Source organism: Camelus bactrianus, chromosome 7 (assembly GCF_048773025.1).
Source record: "Camelus bactrianus isolate YW-2024 breed Bactrian camel chromosome 7, ASM4877302v1, whole genome shotgun sequence".
In the NCBI taxonomy this organism is placed as follows: domain Eukaryota; kingdom Metazoa; phylum Chordata; class Mammalia; order Artiodactyla; family Camelidae; genus Camelus; species Camelus bactrianus.
This window is the reverse complement of record NC_133545.1, coordinates 39,757,915-39,780,272: the sequence shown is the minus strand read 5'-3', so window position 1 is coordinate 39,780,272 and position 22,358 is coordinate 39,757,915. Positions and strand designations below refer to the sequence as shown.

Sequence of the window (22,358 nt, the reverse complement as noted above, 5' to 3'; positions counted from 1 at the left end):
GCTACCGGCTTCAGCGGATGGCTACGGCACTGTACCTTTCCATCTAAGGACCACTTCAGGAAAGTGATGTGACCGAGGCACCTGGGGCATCCGCTCAGAAGCCACTGACTAGTCTCCATCATTAGCAGTCGTGACTGTAAGTGAAGCTCTGGGCCACTCCTCCGGTGAGAGCCAACATTTCCTCAGCTCTCCATCACTCGTGGCCCACCTGCGGAGCGCGACCAGGCTCACAAACCTCATGGCGCACGGGTGACGTTGGCGCTAGAAAAAAATTGGCTGCAGGTGCTATTACTTTACCGTGTGAAGAGTCACTTTGCTATAGACATGCAAGAAATCAAGGTGATGTCCCCAGAGCAGTTTCCTGGTGCTAGAGTTTCAGGAGGAAGCTTTGATAATTTCGGAAAACACACAAGCAGTTCTTTAATGAAGAGGTCTCTGGTGGCTTCGGGATTGAAGCATGTGACAAAGAAAACTGTCTTGGGAGACACAGATTTTTCCCCTAAAAATTCTTTAATAAATAATGTTTGAGCATACAGAAAAGTATAACTAATAATATAACAAATACCCATGTATTCTCTCAATATAGTCTAATCAAATCTTAACATTTTGCATATTTGTTCAAAACTTTGTTAAAGTTTGCTGATTCTACTTACCCAGATTTCCCTCCCACCGTTCTAACAGGGTCTCATCCTTTTAATCAGAACAGTACTTTACATTCGTATGCACACACGACAGATCTCTCCTTCCCTGGAGAACTGCCTGACTCCCTCTTGTTTCCAAAATTACTAATTCAAGTATACAAAACTTTTACCACAGCCTCCTTCCTCCAGCTCCCTTGTTCAACATCTGCACCAGGGCAGTCCTTCGATTTACAAAAGCTCTGCTCTCTAGTGACCCATTTGTTTTGCTATGACCCTTTCAGGTATTCACTCCCTTCTTTAAACAACTGAGGTTTTATTACTCATGATATCGCTAACACTTCTATTATATCAAGGTAGAGTTTCAGTACCTATTGTATCCCTTCACAATGCTTCTCTTTCCCACTCCCCTGAATCATCCAGAATTTGATGTTTATTATTCTTGTGCAAATAGTCATTCAATTATTGCATTCATAAATGCACCCTTTAAATAGCTAATTTTTCGCTTGTTTTAAAGATAATACAAATTGTGTTAGATGGTATAAATCTTGTTGCAACTTGCTTTTCTTGCCAACGTTGTTGTTGAGCATCGTTGGTAATAGCAAAAAAAAAAAAAAAAAGAAAAAAAAAAGAAAACCACCACCAACAGAAAAATGATTAAATATTCTGTGGCACATCTGTATAACAGGATGCTGTACAGATGTTAAAATGCATGATACTTTTCAAAGAGCTAGCTTTGTATTTTGCATGGAATTTCTTCTGCCATACATTAACAACCTTTCTGGGAGTTTTTCTTAAAAGTGTATCTCTTAAAAGAAGGACAGAGCTGGGTTTTGTTTTTCTCATCCAAATTTCTGTGTTTGAATAGCAGAGTTTAAGCCATTTACAACAATTACTATTAATACTGATGTTTTAGACTTGAGTCTACTAATTTTGTAATCATTCTTTACTCCTTTCTTTTTCTCTCTTTCTGCCTTCTATTAAGTAGATACATTTTCTATATTCTCTTTCTTTGTTGTTGTTTATTTGCAGATTTAGATGCTACAGGTTGTATTTCAATTATTTTACTGAGCCTTTGTGTTACAAAAAGTGTTACAAAACTCTGCCCAAAGACAGAATAGATCTTAGCATTCCTTAACTCCCTATTAAATACCCCTTCTTCCATCTACAGCTTCTGTTTCCTATTTTAACACACAAAAAAGGGATATTATTTTTATGGGACTAGTGACTCGTATTTACCAACATGCTTTATTTACTTGTGTGCTCACCGTAATTCCTACATCTCATACTTTGCTTTTGAGTTCACTTTTCTTCTTGAAGAATAACCCTTCACAGTTCTTTAAATGATGTCGGTGAGTGGTAAATGATGTCACTGTATACCTGAAAATGTTTTTACTTTGCCTTCACCCATAACTAATAATTTTGCTATTTTAGCTGCTATGTATTGCTTTATTTTCCCTCAGCATATGGAGGATATATCTGCATTGTCTTCTGGCATCTGCTGTGGCCAATGCAAATTTTGGGGTCAGTGGGTTGTCATTTTACTATAGGCGAGCTGCTTGCCGCTCCCCTGAACATAACCAGCTTTTCATAGCATTTAAGGTTTTCTCACCTTTGATGTAATTTGGGACAATCTCGCACAATGCCTTTAGATATGCATTTTGGTTTTAAGTACCGCAACTGAGGTGCATTTACCATCTAAGAATTTGAAGCTCTTTAGCTGTTTATCTTCCGTGCTTTTTCATTTTTAATTGAGATATAATTTGCATACTATATAATTCACGATTTGAAGTGTACAGTTCAGTGCTTTTTAGTATATTCACAAGGTTGTGCAACCATCACCAAGAAAAGAAACTTCTTACTCATGAGAATTCACTCTCCATTCTTCTCTCTCCCCAGCCTCTAGCAACCAGTGGTCTACATCTCATCTCCATAGATTTGCCTGTTCTGCATACTTCACATGCATGGACTCATACAACATGTGGCCATTTGTGTCTGACTGCCTTCACTTTGCAAAATGCTTTCAGGGTTCATCCACGTTGTAGAGTGTGTCAGTGATTTCTTCCTTTCGTATGGCCAAATACTATTCTACTGTGTGGACATACTACATTTTGTTTATATATTCATCAGTGGATGGACATTAAAGGTTGTCTCCACTTATTGACCACTATGAGTAATACTGCTATGAATATTTGTGGACAAGTTTTTCTGTGAACATATGTTTTCAGTTCTCTTGGAAACATACCTAGGAGAGAATTGCTGGGTCTTATGATCACTCTATGATTAACATTTTGAGGAACTGCATAACTGTTTTCCAAAGTAGTTGCACCATTTTACATTCCCACCAGCAATATATGATGGTACTAATTTCACCATTGTCAACACTTGTTATTAACCATCTTTTTTATTCTTGTCATTCTAGTGCATGTGAAATGGAATCTCACTGCGGTTCTGATTTGCCTTTCCCTAATGAATAATGATGTTGAGCATTTTTTCACATTCCATTTGTATCTCTTCTTTGGAGAAATGTGTCTTCAAATCCTCCGTCCACTTTTTAATTATGTTATTTACCTTTTTATTGTTGAGCTGTAAGAAATCTTTACATATTCTGGATACTAGATCCTTCTCAGACATATGATTTGCAAATATTTTCTCTCATTCTGTGGATTTTCTTTCCATTTTCTTGATAATGGAAAGTTTTAAATTTTGATGAAATTGTATTACCTGTTTTTCTTTGGTTGCTTGGGCTTTAAGGAGCATATCTAAGAAATCACTGCCTAATTCCAGGTCATAAAGATTTACCCCTATGTTTTCTTTGTGAATGAAAAATATTTCCCGCCATATTAGTAAACAAAGGCCGCTGCAGCCATCAGACATCGGCCCTATCACCCACCACCCCCAACGGTGAGCTAGAGGGAACTCAGGATGGAGACCGCAGGCTGCCTGTTGCCAAGCCCTCAGCCACTGCAGTCACCCCCAGTGGTGCCCCCGGAGGGGACTCAGGATGGGAAGTACAGGATACTGGCCCTAGAGGGATGATTTCAGGAAGCCCAGACTTTTGCATCTTCTCATACACAGAACAAGTCCTAAATTCCTTAACTTGAGATAGCTGATTTTCTTTAATTAACAATAATCTCTTATGATGTTCCCACCACATGGTCTTTGTTGCAAACTCCTATATGTCCTGCTCCTCCCCTGCCTCTTCGGAACAATCTCTTAGTGTGATGTGAGAGGCAGTATCCCAGGCTTAGGTCCTCAGAAACGTGCACTGAATACAATGTAACTTTCAACTTTCAGGTTGTGCGTTTTTCTCAGTGGACATCTTCTAAGAGTCTTATGGTTCATGTTCTTTCATTTTTTAATATGGTTCCCTCTTTACACTGTGTTTGGTATGAAGTCCTATCTTCTAACATTAATTCTCTTTTCAGCTGTGATTTACCTTGAGTTTATATTATCAACTGTGTTTTTCTCTCTTTTTTAAAATTCCCATGACTATACGTTTGTTTGCTTTTTTAAACTTCAGATTTTGGATTACGTTTCTTGCGTATCTCTGTTCTTGTTTTGTTCCTGCACAATTTTCCTTTATTGATTTTCAAGGATTCTTACTCCTCCATTTGGCTCTCTGAGGACCCTCAAATATGATGTTTTAAGTTGTTTGATAGCTGGCACCAAGAGCTCGTGCTAGAGGCTCTTGGGGCAGGTGTGCAGAGGGCCATGTGGTGTTCCTGTGTGAGCTGGCTGCAGTTATGACTGAGGGCTGAGGTGGAGGGTGCCTGCTGGATAAAGCATTGTTAATTAGGTCAAGTGTTCTGAGAACTACCTGCTCCAGCTCTGCAAGCTCTGGAGTGGTCACAGCTCAGAGACTGACACCCAGTTAGGATGCCAAACAAAGGCCAAAGAGAAGGAGGCTAAAATCCTGACTCAGAGGCCTTGGAAACCCAGCAGGCTGGTAATATGTTCCCAATAGGTGGGAACCAGGTCAGCCCTGCATGGCCCTGTAGATGTTCAGAGTGATATCAGAGGCCCCACCTGACCCAGCGATGTTACCGTCTTACAAAGAAGAGCAAACACCATCGCTACATACTAAAGTTGCTGGATTTAGGGCTGTTTTCTTTTTAATGTCTATAATCCTAAAAGCACAACAGCCACAAGCAGGGACAAGATGAAACGGCCCTCCAGAGACTACAGAGCAAGGTCTACTGCATACATACTAAAAAGCGGTTAGAATAGTCGTAGAGTTATAGTTGTATTGGTGGACATTAGTATGGTTGATGGCAATCCAAACTCAGAGATGTGTCTTTTTCTGAGGCTGGTTGCTTTCTATCTAGTCATAAATTAAGTTGGTCAGTGCTCACTCATACACGCAGGCACCCAGCCTCACGAGCATTAATGGGCACACAGCGTGGGCTTGTCACCTTGGCAGGCACTGGGACAAAGAGGAATAAGACAGTCCCCACCCTTGAAAAAGCCAGCTGTCAATGGTTAAAGGACTTAAAAGCAAATCATTATAAGTCAACATTAATTCTGCCTAAATGATTTGGATAGTCTGCAAAGAAAAATTAGCCAGGGAGAGAAAAGGGTAAAGAGTGTTACAGGCAGAGTGATGGAGGCAAGCAAGGTCAAGGGCTACCCAGGGGACACTGAGTCCAGCTGCTGGACTGGGGGTGGGGGACTGCAGAAGTTGAGGTTGAAAAAGCAGACAGACATAAGTTATATTTCATCAAATGTAAGATGCCACTGATTATAAAGTGAACTATTATTTCATGTACAACCAAGAAAAAACGCTCCTAATTAAATCATAGCACATAACTGAGGAACATTTCTATTTCTGAGGAGCTAAAATGCAAGGCACTACACCTCTAAGAATGGATGAAATACAGCAATTCCCCAAAGAAGTATTGTAAAAGATAAATTAACTTTAGAAAACAGATTTTTAAAAAGATAAATGCAAACCAAATAGGAATATAATTTTTCTTATCAAATTAGTAAAGTATTAATGTTAGCCTTAGCAAGAGCATAGTGAAACGGCAAACTCATTGCTAAAAGTATGAAATACTACTACTTTACTGGAAATCACTTTGACAATGAAAGGTCAAGGACTTAACATGCACATATTCTTTGAGCCAGTAATCTTACCTATAGGCATCTGTCCTAAATCCATATTTACAGACTCAGAAGAAGATTTTGTACAAGAACGTAAGGTTAATTAATTAAAAAATGCAAGCTAGGTAAATGCCAGATTATCAATGAAAACAGCCGGCCCTCGGTATCTACAGATGCGAGCCTGCGGATACAGAGGGCCGACCACAGGTGACTTGAGCAACATGCAAATTTTGGTGTCTGCGGGGAGTCCTAAGACCAGTTTCGCGTGGAGACTGAGGACGACTGTATGTAAATTGTGGTATAATCATATGAAATGTTAATCAATCACTGAAATATTTTTTAATATTTAGGACCATGGTGGGAGTCTCACAATGTAATAGTAAAGTTTAAAATGGAGAAAACAAAGCTCCCTGTAGAGTATAAATCTCAATCCAGGAAAAAAAGTATTCTTGTAATTTTTATTATTTTTCAGTTTTTCTACCATGTCCATATTTACCTTTTATAACCTCTCTTGCCCTCCAAACAAATGTATTTTTCCAAATACTTACTTGGAATTTAGTTTGAGTACAGAAAGTAAAGTAAGCCTATGTATGGAGACAGAGAGACCAAGAGGTGCCCCTCATATTACTTATGATCACACAGGGTCGTTGCGGATGCTTAAAATTTCTAGTAAATGTTAGATGGGATCCAGTTCAGATCATACGTGACCCCCATATTTCTCAGTAGAAATCTGCTATGAGCCTCCACTAGGAGTCTGTACCTTGCTAAATTGACAAGCATTATTTCTAGTTCTTATCATCATGCAGACAGAGGAGAGAAGAGAGGCTCCAAGACGCTGACTAAGTGCAGTAAGCCTGCACAATTTAAACATGGCAAAGCTGGGATTTGAACCCAACTCTCTCCCTCTCTCTCACCAAAGGTTCCCACTCCTTCCCCTGTACCATCTGTCTCTCAAAGAAATACTTCCACAGCGTATCCACATGAACAAGAAGGAAGATCAAGATTCTGTTCGTTCCATCAGCGAGCAGGAGATTGTGAACCAACAATGAATATGTTGTTTTCATTCCTGGAAGAACCTCACAAATGTGGACGACAGCGGCAAAGCTCCCTGATAACGTGGGGGTGAACTGGATACACAAGTGGGCCAGATTCCTGGCTTACCAACTGCTACACTCAACTCCTGAGAAACCAGTCCTCTCTGCTGTCTGTGATCACTAAGATTATGACGCAATGCCGTTTACCCACCTGGCAAAGTAAGGCGACTTGCGGAACTTGTGCTTGGGGCTGGTGAGCCATGAGAACGCTTCTTTGTGCCTGAAAGGAGGAAAAAGAGGATAAGAAAACAGGATTTTGGACAGACTTCTCGGACAGGTAAATGCGCATCTGCAATGCTATCAAATGATCCAAAAGTTTGGGTCTGAAAACCACATTTAGAAGAAGGTTGGGCAAGGCTGTGGGAGCAGTGCATATTCCTGGTCCAGAAGAGCCAGGAGCACAGCCTTTATCTCTGTGCGTGTGACGGTTCTCAGTCTCCTGGTTGGCAGACTGGTCTGCTGGGGACCAACACACCTCTGAGCAGGTGTGCACTTTAGGATCCCCAGGGAAATGTTCTAAATTTGCAGTTGCCTGAGCACCACCCCCAGAGATTCTGTGTTCACTGTACCGGGGTGGGGGAAACTCCAGCGTCCGTAATTTTAAAGCCTCTGTGCCCCAGATGATTCTAATGTGCATCCAGAGGGGAGAGCGTCTGCTGTGGAAGGGAAGGTTTTGGATGTAGAAGCGAGGAATCGGGGGATTGTCCCTGCATTACTCCTTATTGGACCTCAGGCAATCAACTTGATTTCTCTGAAGCCTCTGAAGATCTCTGAAGGTGAAATCTTCACTTGCAAAATGAAGGAGATAACAACAATTACATCAGAGAGTTCTGGTGAGGACGGAAGGAACGGACGTGTGTGAGCATGTTCCGGAGCCGTGGGAGGCTACACAAGTCTAGTTAGTGGGGGATCTGAGAGTCCCTGAAGCTGGCAGCACCGTTCCTGTTAGGACAGGGACTAACAAAGATTAACAAAGGTTCAGCGGGCAATGAGGGGAAGAAAAAGCAGACTTCTGGGCGGAGAGCAGGAAGGAGAGAGCAGAACAAAGGGAGGGGTGAACCGCTCTGCAAAAGAACATTTACATACATGAGTGTGTACACACGCACACACATACATATTTTATTTTATATATAAATATACATACATATACAAAATGCATATATAGTACATACACATAGAATTTGTATGTAAATGCAAATATTATTTATTCATTCATTCATTTATTTGGCCACCCAGAGTGGGGCAGAAGGGGGCTGGTGGCCAGACTCCAGCAACATGGCAGAACCTTGATTCTGAACCAGCAGAAATGCAGAGAGAATTCTTAGGCAGAGGATATACATGATTCAATGTCAAGTCATTTCTGTCACAAGTTCCCCTGAACCCACACACAACTTTGTAAAGTCTGCTTTACATGCAGAGGCCAGGTGCGAGTGGCAGCTTTGTTAGTCTGAGTGAGCACAGTCCTGGGTAAAGATAACTCTAACAAGAAGACACATGGACATATCTCAGCCTCAGAGGAAGCAAGAACTTGGCTGGGGAGGGGTGAGGGGTAAGCTTTCCCTTCCGTGGACTACCTGGTGAGATGTGGACATATATACTTGGGATGGTGTTTTGAGATGCTCTCATTTTATTTTATTTTGGATTTTAAACTGTTACGTTAATTTTTTTCTTTTATAGATATATTTTGATTGACATATAGTCAGTTTACAATGTTGTGTCAACTTGTGGTGTACAGCACAATGCTTCAGTCATACATGAACATACATATATTCATTTCCATATTCTTTTTCATCGTAAGTTACTACAAGATACTGAATATAGTTACCTGTGCTATATGGTAGGACCTTGCTGTTTATCTATTTTATATACACCAGTATCTGCAAATTTCTAACTCCCAGTTTACCCCTCCCTATCCCATTTCCCCTCAGTAACCATAAATCTGTTATCTGTCTGTGAGTCTGTTTCTGTTTTGTAAATAAGTTTGTCTTTTTTTTTTTTTTAGATTCCACATATGAGTGATAACATATGATATTTTTCTTTCTCTTTCTGGCTTACTGCACTTAGAATGACAGTCTCCAGGTACATCCATGTTGCTGCAAATGGCATTATTTTATTATTCTTTATGGCTGAGCACTATTCCATTGTATAAATATACCACAACTTCTTTATCCAGTCATCTGTCGATGGACATATAGGTTGTTTCCATGTCTTGGCTACTGTAAATAATGCTGCTATGAACATTGGGGTGCATGTATCTTTTTGAATTAAGGTTCCCTCTGGATAGATGCCCAGGAGTGGGATTGCTGGATCATATGGTAAGTCTATTTTCAGTCTTTCGAGGACTCTCCGTACTGTTTTCCATAATGGCTGCACCAAATTACATTCCCACCAACGGTGTAGGAGGGTTCCCTTTCCTCCACTGCCTCTCAGACGCTTTCATTTTAGTCTTAAAGAACAGGGTGCTACACTTGTGCTTCTGTTTATTAATATTATAATTATTACTGGCAGTAGTAGCAGTATTGTTAATAGTGTTAGTAGTACTAGTAGTAATGGTAGTAAAAGCAGAAAACACAAAATTAATCCAAACACCTCAGACCCACAAAAACTATTAATTTGCATGAGGTGAGAGCAGCTATTTCTGGCAGAACTTTACGCCTTCATTTTCCAGGTCTCAAAGATGCCTTGAATGTCAGAGTTTGGGGGGAACTTAAAGGGTCTCAACCCGGCTGTAACTGTTGTGGGGTGATTTTTAAAATTATGGCTTCCAGGGTCCTTTCCTGAACCCACTGAAGGGGACTCTCTAGAGGCTAGAGCCACAAGTTGGCAGGTCAACAAGTTCCCCAGGTGAGTCTAGTGATCATGGGTCAAATGAGGTGCTCAGACACCCCAGGTGAAAAGATTTACCCAAAGTGATACATGGGGGTCCGGGCCAGGGCTGCCTCACTGCACAACTCCAGGGGGCGCCACTGACACTGTATCCTACACGAATGGTGGACCTGAGTGTGTAACAAGCTGGCCCTGACCAAGCGTGCTTCCAAGATGCAGATTCACACCTCTGACCTCCTTGTCCACAGCCACTCCTGTGTCCCTCTGAATCTGCCTCCACCTGCACTGTGGGAAAGCCAATGACTAAAAGTGGTTTTCCCTCCATTCATGAGACGTTTTACTTGTCTCACTGTCCCTTGGGGATAGGGTTTCTCAACAGACGCGCAGTGATATTTAGCCATGCCGGTCTTGGTCACGGGGACTGTCCTGTCCACAGTGGGATGTTTGGCAGCATCCCTGGCCTCTCCCCACTAGGGGTCAGCAGCACCGCCCCTGTCGGGATAATCAAAAATGTCCTCCACTGACAAATGGCCCCTAGGAACAAAACTGCCCTGTTGAGAACCATTGCTTTAGGAAGGAGGCAGTGTGTAGGGCTTTTTATTCAGAGTGGTGACTCACAATTTGACTACTTGGTCATTAGTAGTGGTCACTCACCCACCAAGCAGCTACAGCGTTCGAGGCACCATATTAGCTATGAACAAATAAATGTCCATTAGTTATCTTTCCTGATACCACCTCTCTGATGGCAAAATGAGTCCCATTTGATGGAATACGGAGACAAGGGGAGTGTAAGTAATTTGCACAAAGTTACTGAGTGTTGGTGGGGGGCAATATTTAAGCCAAAATCTCTCAGAATTTAAACCTGGAGAGACTTTTCCCCATGACGCTTGCTACTTCTTGACCAATCCATTACCCAGGTTCCCTTCAAGTGCTGTCTTCCCAAACGTGCCTAAGCAAAAGGACAAACTGGGACCATTATTTTAACAAAAAGAGAAAACAAAATCAGATTCCCAGGCCTGGCCAAGCCCCAGTGAGCCAGCGTTTCTGGAGGGGCCTGGATGTTCCACAAGCATCCCAGGTGATTCTGATCTCCAGGGAGGCTTGGAAACCTTTCTGTAATAGAAATCTTCTCTAACCATTGGAAAATATGGCACTCTGCTTTCCTCGGGCCCTCTCGTGAAGCTGGGAGACCAAATGTAATGTGACCTAAGGGAGCACTTAAAAACCTGCAAAGCACTGGATGGCGACAAGCTTTCAATGGGGTCAGCTTAGAAGCATTCACCACTGCCAGGTGAGTAGAGGTGCTTGGTGCAGTTTTAAAAAATCACCTATTATGATCTTTCCAAAGCCTGAAACTTGATGGCTTTTCTCTGGGCCAGCTTTTTATTGCCTTGGTATCTCCTTTGCAGACAGTGAGACAGGAACCTCTGGGGCTCATGGGTCAGTGGAAAAGCAGAACTGCAAGCCCTTTAGCAAAGCTGTTATTTCCTCTGTGTGCTCAACGAAATGCCCAATACATCAGGGCAGAGGAGGAACCACAGGTGCCTCTCCTAATATCTTGAGTCATAAACAGGTAGCAGGTGGAGACCCATAAAATAAACCTATTGGGGATTTCTCCAGACCATCAGGTGGCACCATGGGCCATCGGGGGTGGTAAGGTTCTGAATCAGCCTCCTATGGGCTCCCGGTTTGTTAAGCGAGGTTGTGTTCCTGAAATCATTTTCCACTCGGCAGCCCCCAAATGACCGATCCCTTGACTCAAAGTTCCATTCTTGTGCATAATATGCAACTTACCTATGTTTCATTTTCTAAAACTCGTCACCCCTCCCTTTCTCCCATTCCCAGGGAAGACATGAGAAATTGAGCTGGAAGATCAGCTTCCAAACCTGAGCCCCCAGTTCCGAGCCAGCAGACACAGAGACCTCACTCTGAGATTTACTGTAGAAATCCACCTGGGATGCCATTCCGTCAGTGACTCTCAGTGCTTTTCAATCCTGGCTACACATCAGGATGGTCTGGGGAGTTTTAAAGCAAATATGCTGCTGCCTGGGCCCTCCCACTGGAAATGCTGTGTAACTGATCCGGGTGGGTCCGGGTGGCCCGCTCTGCAGCCAGGAGCGCTCCCAGCCGTTTCCTTCAGCTGGCAGGGAAGGCGTCCTTTCTTCTGAACCACGGTGTGCTGTATCTTTATGAATGATGGGAATCTTGCAAATGGTTGCTTTTCGTTTTTGTTTGGGTTTCCAGGAAACTCAGATCCAAGTTCTGACTTAATGCTGGGAACAGGGGAGGCCTGTTCCACCTGCGCGACTATACACGAACGTTTGCCCTGTTTCGTTCTAGTGTTATTAACTCTCCTTCTGGCCTGTCGTTTTATTCTGCATTCTTCATTTTTTAAAAAGCAAATTGGTTAAACGGATGTGATTTTAGAATTCTGAAATATTTTATAAATGAGGTAAGTATAAAAGCATGAGTAAACAACCACCTCAGGGCTGACGTTGCTAAGTTCCGTTTTCCTCGTCTATAAAAATTTTAAAACATCAATTTCAGGACATAAATGTGAGGATCAAGTGAAAGTACTTAGCAAACTGTGCAGTGCAAGGTAGTGTTTGTTGTCAGTTTATATTCAAAAGAAAGGTGTGTGTGTAAAGTAGCTGATATGTCATCCTTGGGAGATGAGCATTTTAAGGTCACGCATTACACCGTCCTTGACCCACAGCGTGTGCATGTTCACAGAGTAAACAACCCAATCAGTCAGCTCGGGGCAGAAATGTCATCACTGCAGCTTGTGTGACTGGAAGTATCTTTTGACAAATGAATAGCTTTCAGATATTTCAAATTAATGTCCTTGGTTAGTTCAGCTAAAGGGCAATGAATCCAATTCATCAGGAATCTGGAGAAGAGGACAGTGATGGAAGTGACAACCAAGGCTGCCTGCCTTGGGGCAAATACACACACCTACGACTCAGGATGTGAGGCTAGCACTAAACCCAGTGATTGGCAGTTTGACCTCAAACAAATAATTTCCCTTCTGCAAAACAGGGTTACCATGACCAGGCCCAAGCCTACCAGGGAAGGGTGATTTAAGAGTCTCTGAGACCCAGCGTCATTGCTGGAATGGTCCAACCATAGCAATGTCACTATAACATGAGCAGGTCCCAAGGCAGAGGGGTTGCTGAAGGACTGAAGCAGGCAAAGTGCCTGTCAGCCTCTGTGCATCATCCTCTCCTCCCTTTAGCATACTCCAGCGCCTGCCTCTGCAATACCCACGACCTCTGCTGCTGTCGCTGAGCACGCCTACCAGACATTTTCCCTGTGTTTCATTTGGGGTGTGGCAGAGATCAACACCCCATTGCCTGATGCCTCAGAACGAATAGTCATCTTTGCCCCTCTGCAGCCTTGACAAAAGGGCACCAAGAGAAGCCCATATTTTGCTTAGGGATGCGGAATCTCTGGAAGTTTGGAGGGCTTCAAACCCACATCCTAAGAGTTGTTTTCCAAAAGTAAATTACAGTGGCATAGCCAGGGCATTTGATAACATTCTTCCTCCACAATACAACCGCCGTGAATACCACCCTTGCTTTCGTGTCACTTGATCTCTGTCACAAAGAACAATGATCAAAAATGCAAGAGCTATTCAGACATGCAACCCTATATGCTATTTAATATTGGAACATGCCTTGGAACTGGACACGGGAGTGAGGAGTACAAAAACAGGTCCATAGCCTTTGACCCAGTAATCTAAAAATTTTTTTCCAATGGAGATATTCAGAAATGCAACAAAGTTTTATGTGCAAAGAGCTCCATTGCTGTTATTTACAACTGCAAAAAAAAAAATTGTCCAACAGCAGAGAAGCAGTTAAGTAAACTGCACTAGAGCCACAAAATGAAAAATTATGTTGCAACTGAAATTATACTAATAACGAGGTTTTTTTTTAAATGAGATAATGCTTACAGTCCAATGGTATGTAAACAAACCATAATACAAAATTAAATATACTGTATTATGCAGCCTGAACTGTGTAAAAACACACAGCAAAAGACCATAAGGAAATACAGTAAAGAACTGACAGTGAGTAATTGTTGAATGGGGTTTTACAATTGATTTTAATTTTATTATACTTCTCTATATTTTTCAAAATAAGTTAAGTTCTGTCTTTGCTTTCAGGAAAAAAAAGAAATTAAAAAAAAACCATGTTTCAATGCATGGCGAACACAGCTGCTTGGGAGGAACAACATAGCCCGTTTTGTCATAGTAATAATGCAGGGAAGTCACTACACAGGAACAGTATACAGAGGTGGCCCAGGTAAGGGGGTATATTTGTGTAATACGCACCATCACCACTAGGGGAGTCCCTCAGTGGCTGGATTGAAGAAGGCAGCTGGATGCCATTTACTCTATTAAACCACATATATGTCCACGAACAGGGGTAATGACTACTCCCTAGTCAGACTCTGTATACAGTTTGTGGTAGAGAGAAAGAAAATATTGCCAGAAATATTTAAGAGAAGAAGGAAAAAATTTTGGAATTCGAAAGCTAGCATTTTAAGAATGTAAAACCATGTCATGGTACCCAAAAGAAAACTGAACATATGGAAGCCAGCCTAATGCCTTGAATGTTAACATTTCTTATGCCTCGAAGGAGCTTCTGATAATTCATCCGCCTCATCCCTCAGAAAAGATTATACGAGACGTGAAACACTGTGTGTGTGTATATACCTATCTTCAACGTGCTAGCTGGTACGCTGGGTTATTGTGTGGCATTTGGAGGGATACAAAAGTGGCTGAGTGAGTTTGGACAGTCTCATATCTGAGACAGAACATGGACAACAATGAAAAACATCAAAATAAAGAAAAAACCAGGTTTTTCATTTTTCAAATCTCAGGAGAGAGGTTAACTCATTGTTTTTATTTGGTAATCAGAAGAACACACAAGTACTTTTTCAATACTAGATGCTGGGAAAAATTATACATTGAAAGACTGTCAGCCTCGTCTGTGCAACAAAGATTTACAATAAACATGTAATTTACTGAGAGCATTTAGGCATATTCTGTTTTACACGAATCCCTATGATTTATTTTTGCATTTAAAGATGTGATGTTATGGCATTTGAATAGTTTCCTTTAGTACAAACCAGCATCATAGGGAACAAAGCACTCTTCTTGAGAATGGATGGTCATTCTCTTGCCCTATGATACACAAATGCAAATTGCAACCTGAATTTTATCTGCTAGAAACACATTTCACATCATGGAAGTACATTCTGTCACTGCCGCAAAGTACAGACAAGCCCGTTTTTGCCATCTTCCCTTTTGGAAGAGCATTCTCAGAACATATCCAGAAATCCCTTCCTTATTCCTCCAAAGAACTATTTATTCGGCATGATTTGGTTGAGGTTTGGGGTTTGGGTTCTGCTTGCTTCTTTCTTTTGAGTCCTGTTAAACATTCTTGATTTTAATCCAGACATCTCCCAAAATCCAGCTGAACAGCAGCAAATCTAAGGCTGAGGAAATGAGCTGAGTTATCCATTCATACATGGCCAATGCCCTAATGTTAAGGAGAGGGTCTACAGACCCATGGTGAGAGTGTAGCATCCCAAGGAGAAAAACCCTGGGCAAAAACTGGGCCCCACACTGACGGACAGTAATAAGAGCATTATTTTAGGCTCAAAGTGAGTCACCTCGCTTTGGGTAATTGATCCCCCATGAGGATTTCCTTTTTCCTGCTTCCTTTCTCCAGTCTATTCTCTCCTCCCCATCTCCCCATACCCCATCCCTGGCCCGCAACATGTCCTCATGTGGATTACACTGGAACAAGGTAATTTTGTTTTTTCCATTATTTTGTGTTTCCATGTGCTAAAACGATACGGCAAGCAGAATGGCTTGCCTGGACAGAGGCAAAAGAACGAATCTGCAAAAGGTAGAAAAATGAGAGAAGAAAATAAGGGAAAGGTGAAATAAAAAGTATGAAAAAGGAGGGACCTCTTAAATTAGGTGGGGGGCAGATTCTGGCTGTACAGTGGGCACCAGAGCTGATAAAAACCTAACCGAGCTCTACAAATGAAAATAGCAAATATTTTTAAAAAATTTTTACAGCATATAAAATTGTATAAAAATATCATCAAAGCAAGAAAAAAGGAAAATGTATACTCTACAGTTCTATCTCTAGAATCAGTTACAGGACAATACTTATGGCTGCAGATTTTTACTATAAATCTATGTAAATTGGTGTGTGACTATATTCTGTGCCATTACACACACCCCCACTCAGGGACAAGGACCCTAGTACACACACACCTACCCCAAGATAGATCAGGACAAAGAAGCAAAACCATACAAGAATATGCCTCCAGGGCAATCAATTTAAAAGCCATTCCAAAGCCATTGGGTTTTAATGGGCTGTATTTTAAATGAGTTCTCGACATCGTCCCCTGACAGAGAAATGCTTTTATCAGTTCAGAAGCCAGCGTCCATAAGATACACAGGTGAGGTTCAGGAAGCATGGCTGAGCCCGAACAAAGAGGACAGCCTCCAAGATGACACTAACTGGCCTCCTACAGCCAGCACTTAACCCCAGAGATGGCGAGATCTTCCCAACGGAGACTGAGTACGTGTGCCCTGAGTGAGGTGAAGGGCCCACACACCATCCCCTGCCTCTCCTGGTTCAGCAGATGGCAATCTAGGCTGGGTTCAAGTTCATTTAGTGAAACAAGCCATTGCCAGTGTCAATTCCCTTCTGCTCAGGAACAGAGGCCAGATTAAATGTGAATTCATTTCAAATGTGTCTGCTAATATTTTAAAGAAAAAATGGGTAAAGTGGCAGGGAATTTATTAAAATAATGAGGAATGTTTAAATTGACTTTCATGAATCTTTCAGTCTAGGTCTCTGACTGAATCCTTCTTGTTTAATGTAAAAACAAAGTTTTTGTTTTTGTTTTTGTTTTTGTCTTTATGGAACAATTCTTGTTTATTGCAGATTTCCTGGAGGAGCATCCAGTCTTTTGTAAATGTCCAATAAGAACAGCCAGAGGACTACTCTCCATTTTTCCTAACCTCCCTGCACCCAAATTCACAGGGATGAACCCTGTCTAACGTCCTAGATGGCTCTGTTACCATTCTAATCCTACCATCACCTCTGTGCCCACCAGTGACTTGGATGAGAGGAAACCTTAACAGCTGAAATCTGGTCTTGGCAGCTAATGTATCTCTTAGTTCTCAGAGGAATATTTTATAGAATCATTGTTCTGTTCATTACAATTTTTTCATTAAATTCATTTACTAATAATGAGGCCTTTAATCATGGATCACTGCTGATGAATTACAAATATTAGTTTCCATTTATTCACACAGGAAATCCAATACAATATCATTACTGCAATGTTATTTCTGAACATTGCTGTGGTTGCGTCCTATGCTGACCGTAATCCTGGCAGAGTAAAACTGGGCGATGATTCCCAAAGCTGCACATACACAACTTACTACTTGCTCCAAGAAAGCCCATTTTGGATTTTAACTGTTACAATTTGGGTTATAAATAAACCCACTGGTAATGGTGTATAGATTGGTGTCATCATCCCTTTTGGAAAAGCATTTTCAGATAAATCTTGTTTTGGGTTGTTTTTGTTTTTAGCTTTTGGGTTTTTTTTTTTTTTCATTTGTTTGTTTTTCTTAAACCCAAAGATCATAGAGTTTTTGTTTTTTCCATAAACTTGGCTCTGATAACTTTCCCCACACTACTTGCAATTTCCCATCCTTGATAATAAGCTGTTTGTGTCGTTAGTGTATGTCTGCATTTACTTAGAACATAAGCCTTTAGCGATACGCTTGACAAACAGAAGATGTTGCACTCACAGGTGGATAGTGGAATTCAGCTGGACAATTCTGCATGTGTGTCCTGAATGATGACTGTGTGCCAGGCACTGTAGGGGGGCCAGTGCTGCAACTCCTGTTGGGGTTTGTGGGAATTTTGGAATTGGAATGTAGTCCCTAAAACCCACTTTATTTGGGACATAATACTACATACATAGCTTTTAATCTCAGAATCTTCTCCATCTCATTTTGAGAAAAAAAATTGTGTCTTTTTCTTTTGTTTTCCTTCTTACTCTATGGGGAATATTATGAAGTAATTTCTATCATGTTAAGTCTCTGCTAAAGGTTAAGGATAGAAGAAAGTATGTTATATACTCTATCTGTCTACCTATCTATCTGTCTGTCTACCTATCTATCTGTCTGTCTGCCTATCTATCTATCTAAAAATGATCTATGACAGAAGTGGATACTAAAAGACCAGTATCTTGCCCTTAAAACACTGATTATAAAATTGGTTTCCATCATTTTATCTGCCCTCTATCTTACATCCTGTGATAATATTGCTCTTTCCTTTTTATTTTTCACACTTACTAGAGGCATAATTTCAGGTGGAAAATATAGTATAATGGCTTTAATTCTGCATGTGAAATGAACAGTTGCACTAGATTGTTCTTTGGCCCTCAGATGTCTACATATCATTTTATTGTTTAAGTATATCTTGTCCTTTATGCGATCTTGTCATATGTCTTCAATAGTTTTTAAAAGCTCCAGGAATAAAATGGACATTGGAAGAAAATCCATTTGCATTTAATGAGTTAGAAATATCTCTTTCCTGCTGCCATAAGCAACTAGGGCTCATACCCCAGGAAAGGTTGGCGTGAATAAAAGAAGGAAGAAAGACCTGCCTAAGGATGTGTCTTGATGGCTCTGAAACGCACCATATCAGCGTAACTTGGCTCTAGAGCTCTTTTGTGATATGGGGACCCAAACTCAAGGGCTAACTCCATTTGTCACTTTCCACCCAGGGACACATGGACCTCGTGGTTTGTCAGTGGTGGGCATGTCCCCAGTACTTTCCCCACACACCAGTTAATTCTTAACTCAAGTGTGTAAGCCTCTGCTTTCTATGTGACAGTGGAACACAGAGTAAGATGCCATAGTCTGTGCAATGGAAGGGCGTGTGTCCCACATCACTGCTCAACTTGGAGGAAGCTGATTCAAGAGGACAGAAAGACCACTGCGAGTGAGCTGTGCTCTGGAAATATCACTCTTCCAGTCAACGCTGTCTCACGTCTCATCAGCTCCAGTATCAGTTTATAGCACAACAAAACATTTCTTTTTAATTTAAAAAAAATACATAGTTTTGCTTTTTTACTCAATGTCCCTTCAAAACACTTTTTAAGGATTTAAAAATAAGAGTTACATGGAGCTACTGTTTTACCATGCTGACAGTTCCGAGCAGAGTGTTATCTTGGAAAAAATTATCTTCCCATTTTTTTCCAGCTGAATTAATGACTTAAAGCAAATGAAAAACATTTCCATCTTTACAGGTGCTAGAAAAAATGGCTATATTCCTATTTCTTTTTCAAATATTGTGTAGTCTTGCTTGTGATAAAAGGGAAGCTGCCGGTTTTCTGTTTTGACTGGCTGCAGAGCTCCACATAGAAAAAATACAGAACTGAAACGAGATAAAAGGTTCAGGTTCTACGGTCAAGAAGTGACATGCATTGGTCACTCTTATATAAAACATATATAAAACCAAACCACCTCAAAGAGCGTAGTTTGCAAACTGATGTCCCGTGCATTGAATGCGGGTCACAGGTATGTTTTCTTTGGCCAGCACAGTGTTTGTAAGTTTCTGAATTAGTTGCCAATGTTTAAAATTTTGGAGAAGGTTTACATACAATCCTTGATATCCAGGACCCTCATTTCTACATAGCACTAACCCCACAGTTACCTAGCAACTATCTCTGTTGGGCAGCATGCATTCTCTCCACTTCCTCACAGTCCCCACTGCTCCTTATTGCCTCACTGATACCAAGGCCCCTTATGAACCACCATTTATCACAATCATTTGGAGGTTATGGCTTGCTTTGCTCAGGTACTTGAACTGCTAGGCTCCTGTTTTGAATTTGTGATCACATGATTTACTGTGGTCATTGTTAGGAAACCCAAGAGGAGCAACAGAATGTCAGCCTGACCTAAGAACGCTGTTTGAATATCAGAATATGACTGTGCATTCTATACAACAGAGCTCGCCAGATCTTTCTCTTGGGGAATTAGTTTAATGAGACAAAAGGCCTTACAGGCTACGTACATAGTCTCCTTTCTGTCTGAAGAAATACTAACATTTTGCCTTAGTAATAGGAGGAATTTTTAAATGTTTATTTCTGTGATTTTTCTTTAATGTGGAAATGAAGTCTGCAACAAGGAATACACTTAAGCCTATTGTCTCTCTTCCTATCACCAGTCCTACTCCATCACCAAGTATATTCATGTTATTTACGTACTCATGTGATTTCCTTAGGCAGGACTCAAAGGTTCCTTTGTGAACTACAACCACATTTTAACAATCAGTTTCATCCAGATATCACCATTTAGACCCACAAAATTACATGACTTGCACTCCACTGGATCCCACTTTTGACTTGGTTTCAAGAGGCTATATGTTTATTCTCTTTCCTTGCTACATCTACTATTCTCATTTTTGATTTATGCTATTAATCATCTCCTATCTGGTATTTCTAAAGACTCGCTAAAATGAAAAAATTATTGGATATATCTCCCTGATACTAATTCCCTTAGCATTTTCCTGAATAGAAAGGAGAATGATTAAGTCAAACCACAGATATTCAAAAGAAGAGGACCAGCCAGTGGTAAAAAAATTCAGTAACCACCTATAGATGCTTCCCAGTGAAAACTGGGTTTCTCTCCTGAACAACGTAGTCATGAGCTGAAACATTCAGGTTTATATTAACAAATGCACAGGAAAATTAAGCATCAAATAAAGATTCCTATAGGAAATTCTCCCTTTTTATAAATCAAAAAGAATTCCATATTATATAAATGGGGAAAAAAAGCATAAGAACAAATTTTTAAGTCTGAAAGGAAACTGGAGAAAAAGAATGTTCCTGACTCCGGCAAGGAACATCCAGAGACTGAAATCATCATCTCAGCTGTGATGAAGGCCAGCTTGGCTGTATCCACCATCAGCAACCAGTGCAAAAATAACAACATTTAAAGTAACAGCATTGACAGTAATACAATGGCCGTTCCTGTGTGTGTGGCTTTTTCAGGCCTCAGCATATCCAGGATGTCCATTCCCATCAGACAGGTGCCTTGAAAGCCAGGGCATTAGCAAAAGATTTTGAGGAAGTCCCTTCATGTTTGGTCTCTGTTTGTGCAAAAATCTGAAGCTGTTTTGTCTGCTTGGGGTGGGGGTGGGGGTTCTCCCCCCGCAGAGTTCTAAGACCTCAAACCAGCTCCCAGAAAGTCATCTCCTGGGAGGAGAGGTCATGAGAGAAGGCCAAGTGTGGGGGCTTGTGTTTGAAAGTTGGACACCTTCCCCAGATATGAGTCTTTGTGGAAGAAGGAGAAGAGAATGAAGAAGCTCAGCTAAAATGATGCAAGACACTGGCAGCCTCTCTTATTGTCTATGAGGTGTGTGTTACTCTTCTGAATCTGAAAAAAAGAAAAAGAAAAAGAAAAGTGTCAATGCTGCCTTTCCCCCCTTCTCCACCCTCCAGGTCTGAGAAGAAAATCTGAGGGACCAAAAAACTGGGGAATCGGGGAATCCATGAAACATTTCAATACTAATCATTGCCGTCTCCTTTGCAACACGGTCGTTCTACTTATAAAGGGGAAACCTCAGTGGAGAATTTTAAACATTGTTTACACTGGAAGCCTTAATAGTTGCCTTAAACTAGACCATCAAACATTTGGTTCACGCAATATGGATATTAAGGCACCTTATTTTGCAATCAGATGACGGTGACTGACAGATCTGGTCAATATGCCTCAGGGGTCAGTGGGATTGGAAGAAGTCAGATTCATCTAAGCCCAATCATTTCCATACCAAAGCCATGCTCCTCTATCAGAATTCATAGTTCTCTGCAAGAAGATGTTCCACTCCAGACTGTAGACTCCTTGAAGGTGAGGGAACTATTTATCTTTCTAACTCTTCTTGCAAGTAGTGCAACACCTCACACATAGCATATGCTTCACAAATGTGTCCCCAGAAGATTTAAAGCGAGATGCGTCCCAGCTGAGATCGTTGTGCAAACGGATAAATCACCTGAAATCTCTACTGAGCCTAGTATGAGGTGGTGGCAGAAGATACAGACTGAACAGGACTAATTAATGGAAAGAAACAAGATTGGGTTTTTTTCACCTAGCCTATTTCTACAGCGTGTAACCTTAATGGACTTGGACAGGACTATAAAAAAGCAAACAAGCAAGAATTAATATGGTATTGCTTCCCGTAAGTGTTATGTGCTCTGCAAGTCATCATGCCTCAGAGTGAGGGAGGGTTCCCTCCTGTGTAGAGTCCCAGAGGGATGGGAGACTTTAAGAAGGACAACCTGTCATCCACAGAAAGGTGGGGAGTCATTAGAGGACAAGGAAAGTTTTCCATTCAACTTTAAAGACTAAGATACTCTCCTAAATAAGACTTGATTGAAATTAGGCACAAACCAGTTGGGAGATAGGAGAACCCTTTCTGATCTATTGAATTACTCTCAGTTCTCCATCTTCCAGGGGCTATTGATCCAGGCCTCCTGCGGTTCCTCTTTCTTCATTCTGGTCTTGTGTGTGTTTACGCTCTATTAGTACCTTCATCCATTTGGGAAAAGTAACAGAAAAAAAGAAAAATTTCTGCCAAATCACTTTACT

The 22,358-nt window shown here is 41.1% G+C and overlaps 1 protein-coding gene across 11 annotated transcripts in view; it reads right to left on the bottom strand.

Annotated features, from left to right (window-relative positions):
* The window catches only part of PDE1C (phosphodiesterase 1C), a 437,096-nt gene that overhangs the window by 11,381 nt on the left and 403,357 nt on the right, over positions 1-22,358 (bottom strand). For 9 of the 11 annotated variants that reach the window (XM_074367275.1, XM_074367269.1, XM_074367268.1 and 6 more), the window contains one exon: positions 6,987-7,055. In XM_074367275.1, coding sequence (XP_074223376.1) covers positions 6,987-7,055 — 69 coding nt within the window. Of the gene's footprint in view, positions 1-6,986; positions 7,056-10,009; positions 21,150-22,358 lie in introns of those variants that run through there. The other 2 variants (XM_074367272.1, XM_074367270.1) reach the window with 2 other exon arrangements.